Below are 13,256 nucleotides of genomic sequence, written 5' to 3' on the forward strand. Positions count from 1 at the left end.
CACAGGGGACCCATAAATCCAATAAACTTCTCTGTTCTGTCTCAGGATAGTCAGTTGTTCCCATTTAAGGTGAGGGCAGTAGCATCTTCAACCCCCAGCAGTCTCCAAAGCAGCTGCACATCTCAATGCAAACATCTGTTGAGCATCAGGAATCACAGAATCACACAATGGTTTGGGTTGGAAGGGACTTCAAAGCCCATTCAGTTCCCACCCTCTACCTTGGGCAGGGACACCTCCCACTGGACCAGTTTGCTCAAAGCTCCATCCAACCTGGGCCTGAACACCTCCAGGGATGGGGCAGCCACGACTTCTCTGGACAACCCGGGCCAGCGTCTCGCTTCCTCAGCATCAAGAATTTCTTCCTAATGTCTATTCTAGACCCCTCCCCTTCCAATTTAAAGCCATTCTCTGTCATCCTATCACTTCAGGCCCTTGGAAAAAGTCCCTCCCCAGCTTTCCTGGAGCCCCTTTCAGGTACTGGAAGCTGCTCTGAGGTCTCCCCATAGCCTTCTCTTCTCTAGGTCGAACAACCCCACCTCTCTCAGCCTGTGCTCAGAGCAGAGGTGCTCCAGCCCTCGCATCATCTTCCAAGCCTCCTCTGGACCTGTTCCAACAGTTCCATCTCCTTCTTCTGTTGAGGAGTAATCCTGCTCATCTCGATACAGAAACCTGATGGCACCCAAGGTGCTGCTGACACTTTGCAGTTTGTGCTTCGCTAAAAGCAGTGACGTTTGCAGGGGACGGTGCAGAGGTGTCAGCAGATGTGATAGAGTGCGAATAGCTTGCGGCACTAACCCTGTCACTGCCATACTTTATATCTAACGGATGTCATCGCGGGATAAGTGTGGTGTCACCTTCAGACCCTTTCCAGCCTGCGCTGAGAAGACCCTCTGCTTTCTCCTGTCTCCTACAGCTCGAGGTGGATGCTGGTGTTCAACGCATCTATGGCAAAATATGGAAAAGTCTGAACAAAATAAGAGCCAGAACAGCCAAACAGTCCCAACTTTCCTCCTTTTTATTGTTTCAAGGAGGGGAGAAAATCCATTTCAAGCAATGGTCTTTTTCAAAGCCAGTTCTGACTCTGTTCAACCAGAGTTTAGCACTGAGAGATGTCTGCGGTGGAAATGTGACCAAAGTGCCTATCAGAGAACATGCAGGTCTCTCTTGGTTCACCATCTCCAGAGAAAGGATAGATCCCTTCAATTCAGAACGGTTTATGTGAAATCCCTCCTGAAGCCATTACACAGCAGGGATTTAAGAGGTTGCCCACCCACCAGACACATGGTAGGAGTTCAAGATTTGGAGTCAAACAAGAAACTGCAAATTACCTGGACTGCTTGATAATTCCTTACTTTACAGGGGTGCCGAATTACACCTAAAGCCACTTCTACAGCAGTGAAAGTTTCCCCATGTGTGGACAAGCTGAGAGAGTTGGGGTTGTTCAGCCTGGAGAAGGCTCCAGGGAGACGTTAGAGCAGCTTCCAGTACTGAAAGGGGCTCCAGGAAAGCTGGAGAGAGGCTTTTTACAAGGACATGGAGTGATAGGACGAGGGGGAATGGCTTTAAGATGGAAGGGGGAAGATTTAGATTAAACATTAGGAAGAAGTTCTTCATGATGAGGGTGTGTAGGCCCTGGCCCAGGTTGCCCAGAGGAGCTGTGGCTGCCCCATCCCTGGAGGTGTTCAAGGCCAGGTTGGATGGGGCTTTGATTAATCTGATCCAGTGGGAGGTGTCCCTGTCCATAGCAGGGGGTGGAACTGGATGGGCTTTGAGGTCCCTTCCAACCCAAACCATTCCATGATTCTATGAGTCTATGATCGTCAAAGTCTGTTTTTAACTTCACCTGCAGGAACTGCATATTAGTGTATCACAGCTTCTCTAAAGAAAAATACTATGCATACCAAAAAAATCCCATTATTTTAATCATAGAATCATAGAATCATGGAATGGATTGGGTTGGAAGGGACCTCAAAGCCCATCCAGTTCCAACTGGAGGTGTCCAGGGACACCTCCCACTGGATCAGGCTGCTCCAAGCCCCATCCAACCTGGCCTTGAACACCTCCAGGGATGGGGCAGCCACAGCTTCTCTGGGCAACCTGTTCCAGGGCTCCCCCACCCTCAGCATCAAGAATCTCTTCCTAATGTCTAGTCTAAATCTTCCTCCTTCCAATTTAAAGCCATTAATTGACGAGAAGAAGAAAAATAAGGCATTTTAGGCTCCTGCCCGACCAGGCTGGAGGACAGCACAACTGCCCACTGGCAATGAGCTCTCCACGCCCAGCGGCACATTTGTTTCCGGGACTTGAGAAACGAGTGGTGGAACAGTGTCAGCAGGCAGGAGGATGATATACGAGAGCAGGCACCTAAGGCTGCGAGGTAGCTTCAATGGCTCGGCGTGTCCCTGCCTGTCCTGCAGCAGAGCGGTTCAACAGCCGCGTCTCATTGCTGTGCTCCATCCTCTGTGGTCATTCACCACCCCAAACCAGTCCACTGGTAAGATACCAGCTCTAACCTTCCATTTCTTCATGGGAACACTTCTGGCGACTCAAGATGAGATCAATGATGAACAGAGAATGGTGAGACGAGTGAAAGCCACTCCTAGGAGCTTGGTTAGGACTGGGCTCACACAGATCTCAGACCCTCTCAAGTCTTCCAGCTTTATAAACAGATGGAAAGGTCAGCCCCTCACAGAATCACAGAATCACAGAATCACAGAATCACAAGGTTGGAAAGGACCCATTGGATCATCGAGTCCAACCATTCCTAACACTCCCTAAACCATGTCCCTAAGCACTTCATCCACCCGTTCCTTAAACACCTCCAGGAAAGGCGACTCGACCCCCTCCCTGGGCAGCTGTTCCAGTGCCCAATGACTCTTTCTGTGAAGAATTTTTTTCTGATACCCAACCTGAATCTCCCCTGACGGAGCTTCAGGCCATTCCCTCTTGTCCTGTCCTCTGTCCCTTGGGAGAAGAGCCCAGCTCCCTCCTCTCCACAACCTCCTTTCAGGTAGTTGTAGAGAGCAATAAGGTCTCCCCTCAGCCTCCTCTTCTCAAGGCTGAACACCCCCAGCTCTCTCAGCCGCTCCTCGTCAGACTTGTTCTCCAGCCCTTCACCAGCTTCGTTGCTCTTCTCTGGACACGCTCCAGAGCCTCAACATCCTTCTTGTGGTGAGGGGCCCAGAACTGAACACAGTATTCAAGGTGCGGTCTCACCAGTGCTGAGTACAGAGGGAGAATCACCTCCCTGGACCTGCTGGTGACCCCATTTCTGATACAAGCCAAGATGCCATTGGCCTTCTTGGCCACCTGGGCACACTGCTGGCTCATATTCAGTCGGCTGTCAACCAGCACCCCCTCGCATGAGAACGTCTTCAAGTCATTGCAAAATTGCAAGTTTGAGTCTTCCAAGAAAGAAGAGAGCTGCTCACAGCACCAGAAACCTCAAGTATTAAAAAAAGCAACAAAAAAAAAAAACCCCAAATAAAGGCTTTCAAACCATAAGGTTTTAAGCTGCAAGTGGGGAGATTGAGATGAGATCTTAGGAAGAAATGTTTGCCTGTGAGGGTGGGAAGACTCTGGCCCAGGTTGCCCCAGTGGTGTTCAAGACCAGGCTGGATGGGGCTTTGAGCAACCTGATCCAGTTGGAGGTGTCCCTGCCCATGAAACCACAAGGTTTCAAACAGCAAGATCAAAAAATTTCTTTCTGTCTGTCTTCCAAAGCAAAGAAACATCTCCAGGTCTCTCCAGCAATCCAAGGAAGCAAAGGGCTCTCCTTCCTTTCACCCAGTTGCTGCTATCCAGGAGGTGCCGTCTTCCATCCCTGGTGAACACGGCACCTTGTTCTGCAGCGCTTCACAAGGGACCAAGGGGTAAGTCACGAGTACCACAAAATCACTGCCTACACCGACCTAGAAGTTCAAACACAAACCAGAACAAAGAATCAAAGTGAAGCTGTGATGGAGAGAGGCTAAAACCACAGCATGATGTGTCTTCCATGAAGTGAAGAACCACACAAAAAGGCCTCTGCAGGTGCTAAGATGCCGTTTCGCTTTTACTCTAGAGAAGAAGGTCTGCTCATGTGTAGGAGGCAAGTGCTCACGAAGTAAACACTCAATTGGCCACAATAAATTAAGCTCTACAGGAGCTCCAGAAAGGTGGAGCCGATCTCAGATGACCCAACCTCATGATGAACGAAGCCTTCTTAAGGAGAGGACTTCGTCCCAAAGCTGTCTGCGCAAGGCATTCAGACTATAGCATGCAGGGCAAAAGGAACTTCTTCCTGGCCTCAAGGAAGAAGCCTCACATTACACGATGTAGACGCTGTGGGGAACATTCAAGCCAAACGATGGATGGAAGACTCATCAGCACACCTGAAATACGATCTTGAGAACACCCAAAATTGCAGAGTTTAGGGTCACTGCTCCTTGCTGGAATGAAAGGCATTCACAACAAGAGCTAGAGACATCTCTTCTGTTTTAGAAGAAGATCCTGGTTTTGAATGGAGACGCGATGAAGGTGGCAAGCTTCCTCCAATGAAAAGAAAAAACTGAGTCCGTTCTGGTAAGAACACCTCCCAGCAGTTCTGTCGAGGAAGAGAACATTTGTTGCTATTTGGTGAGAACACCAAGCCCTGCAATTCTTGAGCTATTTAGGAGGAAATATCGCAGGATTTAAGGATGTCCTCATTGCTTTAAAGGTGCTAAGTAGGTTGCTCAGGATCCCAACCTCCATCTGGAGACCTCACCTGGTGTATTGTGTCCAGTTCTGAAATCCTCAACATAAGGAAATGGAGCTGTTGGAACGGGTCCAGAGGAGGCAACAAAGATGATCAGAGGGCTGGAGCACCTCCCATAGGAGGACAGGATGAGACAGTTGGGCTTGTTCAGCCTGGGGAAGAGAAGACTCCGAGGAGACCTTAGAGCAGCTTCCAGTACCTGAAAGGGGCTACAAGAAATGTAGGGAGAGGCTGTTCACAAAGGCTTGTGGTGATAAGGACGAAGGGCAATGGAGATAAACTGGAGAGGGGCAGATTTAGGCTTGACATAAGGAAGAATTTCTTCACAACGAGGGTGGTGAGGCCCTGGCCCAGGTTGCCCAGAGAAGCTGTGGCTGCCCCATCCCTGGAGGTGTTCAAGGACAGGTTGGATGGGGCTTTGGGCAGCCTGATCCAGTGGGAGGTGTCCCTGCCCATGGCAGGGGGTTGGAAGTGGATGGGCTTTAAGGTCCCTTCCAACCCAACCCATTCTATTATTTCATGAAATAAAGTGTTTTGGTGACCAAGAAAGAGAACTGCCTCCACGGTGGGCTGGCAGAAAGAGAGGAAAGGTCTCGCCTTTCAGGCCAAGAAGAAACAAGCAAAACCAAAGAGGGGCAGGAGGACAGCACAGGGCAGGAGGAGATGAGAATGGGCAGTTCCACAGGGTCCCTGGCAAGCACGGCAGGAATCCCTGGGGGAACAGAGCAGGAATCTCTGGGGGAAGTGCTTCAGGAGGATCTGCTCTGTTTACAGTAGGTGCTGCTGAAAGGTGTCCTGAAGAAAGACAGCAATTAACAGGCCTGGAAAAAAAAAAAACGGTTTCCTTCCACAAAGTGCCTTTTAAGTATGTTTTTCGAGCCACTTTAAGGGTTAATGTTTAGCTGTTTATCCGGAGTTGTCGGATGTCAGCTTTTTCTTTTGACTCCTAATGGCTTATAGCCATCAGGAGGTGAAGATTCCTCAAAAGAGTTGGTGTCAGGAATGTTTTTTTATGCCCACCAGCACCCACACACCTGCAGGAGCCTGTGCTGGCAGGATGGATAGTTTACATACTTGAACCTGTATCCCAGGGACAGAGATATAAACATGAAACCAGATCCCGTCTGACACCGCCGCTGAAGCCCCTGGGCAGTACAAAGGGGTCCTTTCTCCCACACCCACCTCCGATGACCACAAACAACAGTTGGCTTCACGCCGTGGATCCCAGCAAGAACAAGTTGTGTTGGTCGGCGTTATGATTTTAGGGCTGGATCCTGTAAAATTTTCGGTATCTTTGACTCTCACAAATGCTGGTGGTGAAACAAAGGACCACTCTTAGGAGTAGACTTCAAAAAAAACCAGCTCAGTCACAAATCAAAGCCTCTCGGACAGGGAAGGTGAGAACAAAGACACAGGCTCCAAATCAATCAGAGCGTTGCTCAGTCGTGACCTTCCCCAAACGAGAGATGTCATTGAGACTAATAATTACACCGCGAGGTGCAAACAGACTGAGTTGTAAATCTAACCACCCCACAGCGTTTCCTGGAGGCTTTGTGAAGAGGTGGTGGAGCTGATGCCCCTGAAGATCAGATCCTTCCTCTTCCTGCATAGAATCATAAAATGTTGGAGTTGGAAGGGACCTCAAAGTCCATCCAGTTCCACCCCCTGCCACGGGCAGGGACACCTCCCACTGGATCAGGTTGCTCCAAGCCCCATCCAACCTGGCCTTGAACACCTCCAGGGATGGGGCACCCACAGCTTCTCTGGGCAACCTGGGCCAGAGCCTCCCCACCCTCAGCATCAAGAATGTCTTCCTAATGTCTAATCTAAATCTTCCCCCTTCCAATTTAAAGCCATTCCCCCTCATCCTGTCACTCCAGGCCCTTGGAAAAAGTCCCTCCCCAGCTTTCTTGTAGACCCCCTTCATGTACTGGAAGCTGCTCTAAGGTCTCCCTGGAGCCTTCTCTTCTCCAGGCTGAACAACCCCAACCGTCTCAGCCTGACCTCCAGCCTTGTAACTCATTTCACAGCTGTTGCTCATCTGTGGTTGGGAAATCTCTCCTACAATCAGCCTGGACAGGACCTTGTGGAGCAGCCTCTCACCGTGAAGGTGTTCAAGGCCAGGTTGGATGGGGCTTTAAGGAGCCCGGTCCAGTGGGAGGTGTCCATGGCAGGGAGGTTGGAACTGGATGGGCTTGCAGGTCCCTTCCGACTCAACCCATTTCATGACTCTATGTCCCCTCCAGCCCCCATCACGTCTCTCTGCAGGCATAAGCCCCAGCATGAATCCATCTCAGGTCACCTAAATGCAGCATATCCAGTAATGCAGAGACTCCGCTGCTCTAGAAGGTCCTGGGCAGCAGCTTTGTGTGCATGACAATCGGAAGGCAACTAGAAGATGCTCTGAAGATGTTTCCTGCAGCACAGGAGACAAGTTCCTGTGATATTTATTGCCTTTTTTCCCCTGGTTGCTCTGACAGGAAAGGTGTTCTGCAGACACCAGGCTGCCGAGGGGGGAGAGCAGGGGAGGTGTAAAGGGAAAGCCAAAGGGTAGGGCCAAGGCAGACGCGGTGTGTGAAGTCTGGCTCCTCGCGAAACGCCTGCCAGGTCTGCAAACCCTGCCCCGACAGCTGGTGCAGCTGGAGGAAAACCTGAGCCAGGAGCTGAGAAGGAGGGGGGCTACGGCGGGAACATGTTGTCTTCTCTTCTGGTTGATGCTCTCAAGCAGAGAGGGGTGGTGAGAACTGGAATGGGAGGGAGATGTCAAAGAATCAAACAGTAAAAGCACTTCTGTTTCAAACCAAAAGAGATCAAAACCTTGCAAAAAGATCGGCTGTTTAGACCAGAGTCAGGTTCAAGTTTCAAGTGTGCAGCCTCAGGTCAGCTCTCCTTGTTGGGGCAACCAAACTTACTGCACCACCACCTTCTTGAGATGTACAGGTGAGGATCCCGTTGTGCAGCAGAGAGGTCTCATCTCTCTGCATGAGCTGCTGAGACAGCAGAATGGAATACTAAGGACTGGTCCCACGGTGCTTTGAGCTGCTCTGGTGACTTCCTGAAGATTCATTTTCTTGATTGTGATTTTATTTGGAGCAAGGAAGAATCACAGAACCATGGAATGGTTTGGGTCAGAAGGGACCTCAAAGCCCATCCAGTTCCACCCCCTGCCATGGGCAGGGACACCTCCCACTGGATCAATATGCTCCAAACCCCATCCAACCTGGCCTTGAACACCTCCAGGGATGGGGCAGCCAGGACTTCTCTGGGCAACCTGGGCCAGGGCCTCATCACCCTCACAGGAAAACATTTCTTCCTAAAATCTCATCTCAATCGCCCACCTTTCAGCTTAAAACCATTCCCATTGTCCTGTCCCTGAACTCCCTGATAAAGGAAAGAGCTGGTGACAAGCACTTCATCCTCCAAACTTCAGGCTGACAGCACGGGTAGGTTCCATCAGAAGCACAGGAGGACTTTGCTTTGTGGGCAAGTCTCAGACACTTAAAGCAAAGGCTAAAGAGCTCTTTGCTTCCCACTGCTCAGCTGAGCCATGGTCCTGCCACGGTGCTGGAAACAGGACTCTCCCATAAGACAAGAATAAGGCCATGGAGTTCTGATGTCACAAATCAGCTCAAATAAGCCCTATAACTCATAAAACAAATTAGTCTAGAGAGATTCCAGACTAAAATTTTGGCACCAGAACTTAGAATCATAGAATGGTTTGGGTTGGAAGGGACCTTAAAGCCATGGGCAGGACACCTTCCACTGGATCTTTTGAGGTGAGTCTGGAGTAGGCCATGAAGATGAAGGCTGGAGCACGTCCCGTAAGAGGATTACGCTGAGAGAGTTGGGGTTGTTCAGTCTGGAGAAGGCTCCAGGGAGACCTTGGAGCAGCTTCCAGTATTGAAAGGGGCTCCAGGAAATCTGAGGAGGGGCTTTTTACAAGAACATGGATTGATAGGACAAGGGGGAATGGCTTTAAGATGGAAGGGGGAAGATTTAGGTTGGAGATTAGGAAGATGTTCTTCACAACGAGGGTGGGGAGGCCTTGGCCCAGGTTGCCCAGGGAAGTTGTGGCTGCCCCATCCCTGGAGGTGTTCAAGGCCAGGTCAGATGAGGCTTTGAGCAGCCTGATCCAGCGGGAGGTGCTCATACCCACGGCAAGAGGGTGGAACTGGATGGGCTTTAAGGTTCCTTCCAACCCAAACCATTCTGTGATTCTGTGAAGAAAAACAAGATGAGTACATAGGAGAAGAACCTCAGATGAACCTCTTAGTGCTTCAGAAGTCAACAATGGAGCATCACTCCGTGATACTATGAAACCAAAGCCTCAGGACACAGCTTGAATCTTCTGCAGTCTTTGGGGGACGCATACTACTGATCTTCCAGCCTCCTGCCCATCCTTAAAGACCTTGTGCCGCATCTTTCCTAAGAGGAGTTCCTTCCAAGCCCAACCTCCAACCCAAGGGTAGACTTTGGCCGGCACACTCAGCTTACCAGACTCTCAAGAAACCATTCTTTAAACCCAGAAGCAAAGAAATACCGCAGAACTTCTCACTCCTCAAACATTTTTCCCCACGGCAGCTGGCAAATCCTTTCCTTTGCTTCTCATCCAAGTTGGACAAAATTACTGCAGAGAATCCCTCCAGCTCCCTTCCCCCCATGCGATGTAATCCCAAGGGAGAAATGGTTTCATGGGGACCCCCTGCTGTCTTGCATCTGATTTCCCTCCTAAGTATGGTATAGGGAAGCGTCTCGAGGGCGATGGCTGTGACCTCCATACAGCTCTTTTGTCAAGTGCCATTTCATTAAAAAATCAGCCTTTTAACTGTGGACACATTTCAACCTCACCAAATCTGCTAATTATTGACAGTTGGTGAAGAGGAGATTTCACTTGTTCCTCCTGTTAAACTGCATCTAATTAGTAATTACTGGTTCACTGTCATCTTTACTGCAATAATCCCACTGCACATTGGCTCATTAACCTTTTGCTTTTCTAAAGCAGGCTGCCAACAAGATGAAGGCTAAAACAGATTGGAAAACAATAGCTCAGCCTTGGATTTTAGGCTGTTTATTCCCCTTGTCCTGGAGATCCAAAAGGAAGATTATTTTTAAGGAAAGGCTTTCAGCTGCAACCAGCTTCATTCCAGAAGATGGCTTGTTTTGCACTAACAGGCACCCAAGACCCTTTAGACTCAACCCATGGTGATGGCATGTGGATTACAGCTGAGCTCACAGCCCAGAAGTCCAACCGTGTCCTGGGCTGCAGCAGAGCGTGGCCAGCAGGGCAAGGGAGGGGGATTCTGCACCTTTGCTTTACTCTGGTGAGACCCCACCTGGAAACCTGTGTCCAGTTCTGGAATCCCCAATATAAGAAGGAGATGGAACTGTTGGAAGGGGTCCTGAGGAGGTCATGGAGATGATCTAAGGGCTGGAGCACCTCTGCTAGGAGGACAGGCTGAGAGAATTGGGGTTGTTCAGCCTGGAGAAGAGAAAGTTCCAAGGAGACCTTAGAGCGGATTGTAGTGCCTGCAGGGGCTCCAGGAAAGCTGGGGAGGGACTTTTCCAAAGGGCCTGGAGCGATAGGATGAGGGAGAATGACTTTAAATTGGAAGGGGGAAGATTTAGAATAGACACAGGGAAGAATTTCTTCATCATGAGGATGGTGAGGCCCTGGACCAGGTTGTCCAGGGAAGTTGTGGCTGCCCCATCCCTGGAGGTGTTCAAGGCCAGGTTGGATAATGCTTGGATCAGCCTGATCCAGTGGGAGGTTCCTCTGCCCATGGCAGGGGGTTTTGAACAGGATGGGCTTTGATGTCCCTTCCAACCCAATCCTTTCTGCGATTCTATGACCATGCCAACGCTCACACCGCGGCGCTGCGATTTGGACGAGCAGGGACCAAAGGGTGGAAAAATGAGCGGAGCAACCCCCTGGTTATTTCTTTTGCTGCTACACTGAATTTCATTTGCACAAGTCCCATTTTCGGGTTGGAACTGTCACAGCTGTTTCTATTGGCAGTGCATAGCTGAGTAGGAGTTGTCAGTGGGGATGCAGTAGGATAGGCAGCTAGAAAAGAGATTCCCCGGGGGGCATGGGAGGCAGTTGGAGGTTGTGGACTAAATGCATTAACTAGATGGTTTCTCCTCAACTTCACAGCAGTGAATTACTTAATGCATATTGATGCATGGAGGTACCGGAGTTAACACTATATTGGGATGAAAAGTAGCATCTTCAAACTCGTCGAGTGGCGAGGATCCGTGTCTTTGCGGCTGACACGAAGGGTTTTATTTTTATAAAGTGATCTTCAAAACTGTAACATGCTAGAAACAAGATGTCATTCTGGAGTAGTGCTGCCGATAGGGAGTTGCCCAGTAAGACCCTTTAAATCCAACCCATGGTGATGGCATGTGGATTATTGCAGAGCTCACAGCCCAGAAGGCCATCTCCATCCTGTGCTGCAGTAGAAGTGGGACCAGCAGAGTGAGGGAGGGGATTCTGCCCCTCTACTCTGCTCTGGTGAGACCTCCTGGGGAGTTCTGGAGTCCTCAGCACAGGAAGGACACTGAGCTGTTGGAGTGAGTCTAAAGGTGGCCACAAAGATGATCCACGGGCTGGAGAACCACCTATACGAGCACAGGCTGAGAGAGTTGGGGTTGTTCAGCCTGGAGCAGAGAAGGATCCAGGGAGACCATAGAGCAGCTTCCAGTGCTGAAAGGGGCTCCAGGAAAGCTGGGGAGGGGCTCTTGATGAGGGACAGCAGGGATAGGATGAGGGGGAATGGTTTTAAGCTGAAAGAGGGGAGATGAAGATGAGATCTTAGGAAGAACTATTTTCCTGTGAGGGTGGTGAGGCCCTGGCCCAGGTTGCCCAGAGAAGACGTGGCTGCCCCATCCCTGGAAGTGTTCAAGGCCAGGTTGGATGGGGCTTGGAGCAGCCTGATCCAGTGGGAGGTGTCCCTGCCCCTGGGAGAGGAATTGGAACTGGATGGACTTTAACGTCCCTTCCAATCCAAACCATTCTATGATTCCATCTATAGAAATTCAAGGAAGCTCTAAGGTCTTGGCTAGACTAAATACCCACCCAAGAAAAGATCTGGATGCACAGTCCTTCCCAGCACACGAAGGTTGTTCAGGTCCAGAATTTTCATGTCCCTGACATTGGTGTTTCTGATGAAACCAGAGCTGAATCCTGATTTCTCCGAGGTTATTTTAAAGCAGCTCTAACTCTGGCGCAGCTACAGCCGATGCGATGAGGTGGCTGCATTTATCTAGGACATTTATTAAATTTGTTGCAAGGCTTCAGTTCTGCTCAAGGACTAATTGTAAGTTTGAGCCCTGTTAAAAGAGTGGATCAAAGGTGGCCAGTCAAGCTCCCAGGCTAAAACAAGTGCTTAATAACACATCAACACATCACCTTCTGTGTTTGCTCTCTAACTAAAGGTAAAGGACCATGAATGTGTGATTAAGGGCAGAATTTGGCTCATTTAAATTCCTGAAAGGGTTGCTGCTCAGACCACATTCATATTTTGGGAACAGAACACGCCTCTTACATCTTGTTATTAATAATTTACTCCCTGGGCAGCACTCATTACAACAACATCATCTCGGACATGTTATCACAGAAGCAGAGAATGGGTTGAGTTGAAAGAGACCTTAAAGATCATCCATTTCCAACCCCTCTGCCATGGGCAGGGACACTTCCCACTGGATTAGGTTGGTATTTTGCACTCATAGCTCCTTCACCTGCTGCAGGGATGAGAAATAGCAAATAAGGCACATGCATACATACATACCCATGCACATATCACCCAGAGAGAGAGCAGTGTTCTAACACTCCAAGCCTAATAATTTCGTTATCTGACAAGTTCATGGACCAGCAGTGAGTGACCAAGAAGTCACAGGTTCTGAGAAATGCTTTCTGCAAGGGAAATCAGATTTCCTATCCAAGATGGTGAAGCAATGGTTCTGGAAAGATTGCTTTGGATTGGAAGGGACTTTAAAGCCCATCCTGTTCCAACCCCCTGCCATGAGCAGGGACACCTCCCACTGGATCAGGCTGCTCCAAGCTCCATCCAACCTGGCCTTGAACACCTCCAGGGATGGGGCAGCCACCATTGCTCTGGGCAACCTGGGCCAGGACCTCCCCACCCGCAGAGGAAAATATTTCTTCCCAAGATCTCATCTCAATCTCCACTCTTGGAGCTTAAAACCATTCCCCTCATCCCATCCCTGCACTCCCTGATCCAGAGCCCTTCCCCAGCTTTCCTGGAGCCCTTTTGGGTACTGGAAGCTGCTCTAAGGTCTCTCCGGAGCCTTCTCTTCTCCAGGCTGTACAACCTCAACTCTCTCAGCCTGATCTCAAAGGGGAGGTTGCAGATGACCCTCACTTGTGCATGAGGCAGGACATGGGGCTTGCAAGAACCATGGAATGTTTCGAGTTGGAAAGGACCTCAAAACCCATCCAGTTCCAACCCCTGGCCATGGGCAGGGACACCTCCCACTGGATCAGGCTGCTCCAAGC

The 13,256-nt window shown here is 49.9% G+C and overlaps 1 protein-coding gene across 2 annotated transcripts in view; it reads right to left on the minus strand.

Moving 5' to 3' along the window:
• The window catches only part of SFXN5 (sideroflexin 5), a 123,724-nt gene that overhangs the window by 9,566 nt on the left and 100,902 nt on the right, over nucleotides 1-13,256 (minus strand). Inside the window, exon 14 of one of the 2 annotated variants that reach the window (XM_054065881.1) lies at nucleotides 6,736-7,482. The exons of the other annotated variant lie outside the window; for it this stretch is intronic. Coding sequence (XP_053921856.1) covers nucleotides 7,459-7,482 — 24 coding nt within the window. The 3' untranslated portion in view covers nucleotides 6,736-7,458. Of the gene's footprint in view, nucleotides 1-6,735; nucleotides 7,483-13,256 lie in introns of those variants that run through there. 2 annotated transcript variants of the gene reach the window in all.

This window comes from Cuculus canorus, chromosome 4, assembly GCF_017976375.1.
Source record: "Cuculus canorus isolate bCucCan1 chromosome 4, bCucCan1.pri, whole genome shotgun sequence".
In the NCBI taxonomy this organism is placed as follows: Eukaryota; Metazoa; Chordata; class Aves; order Cuculiformes; family Cuculidae; genus Cuculus; species Cuculus canorus.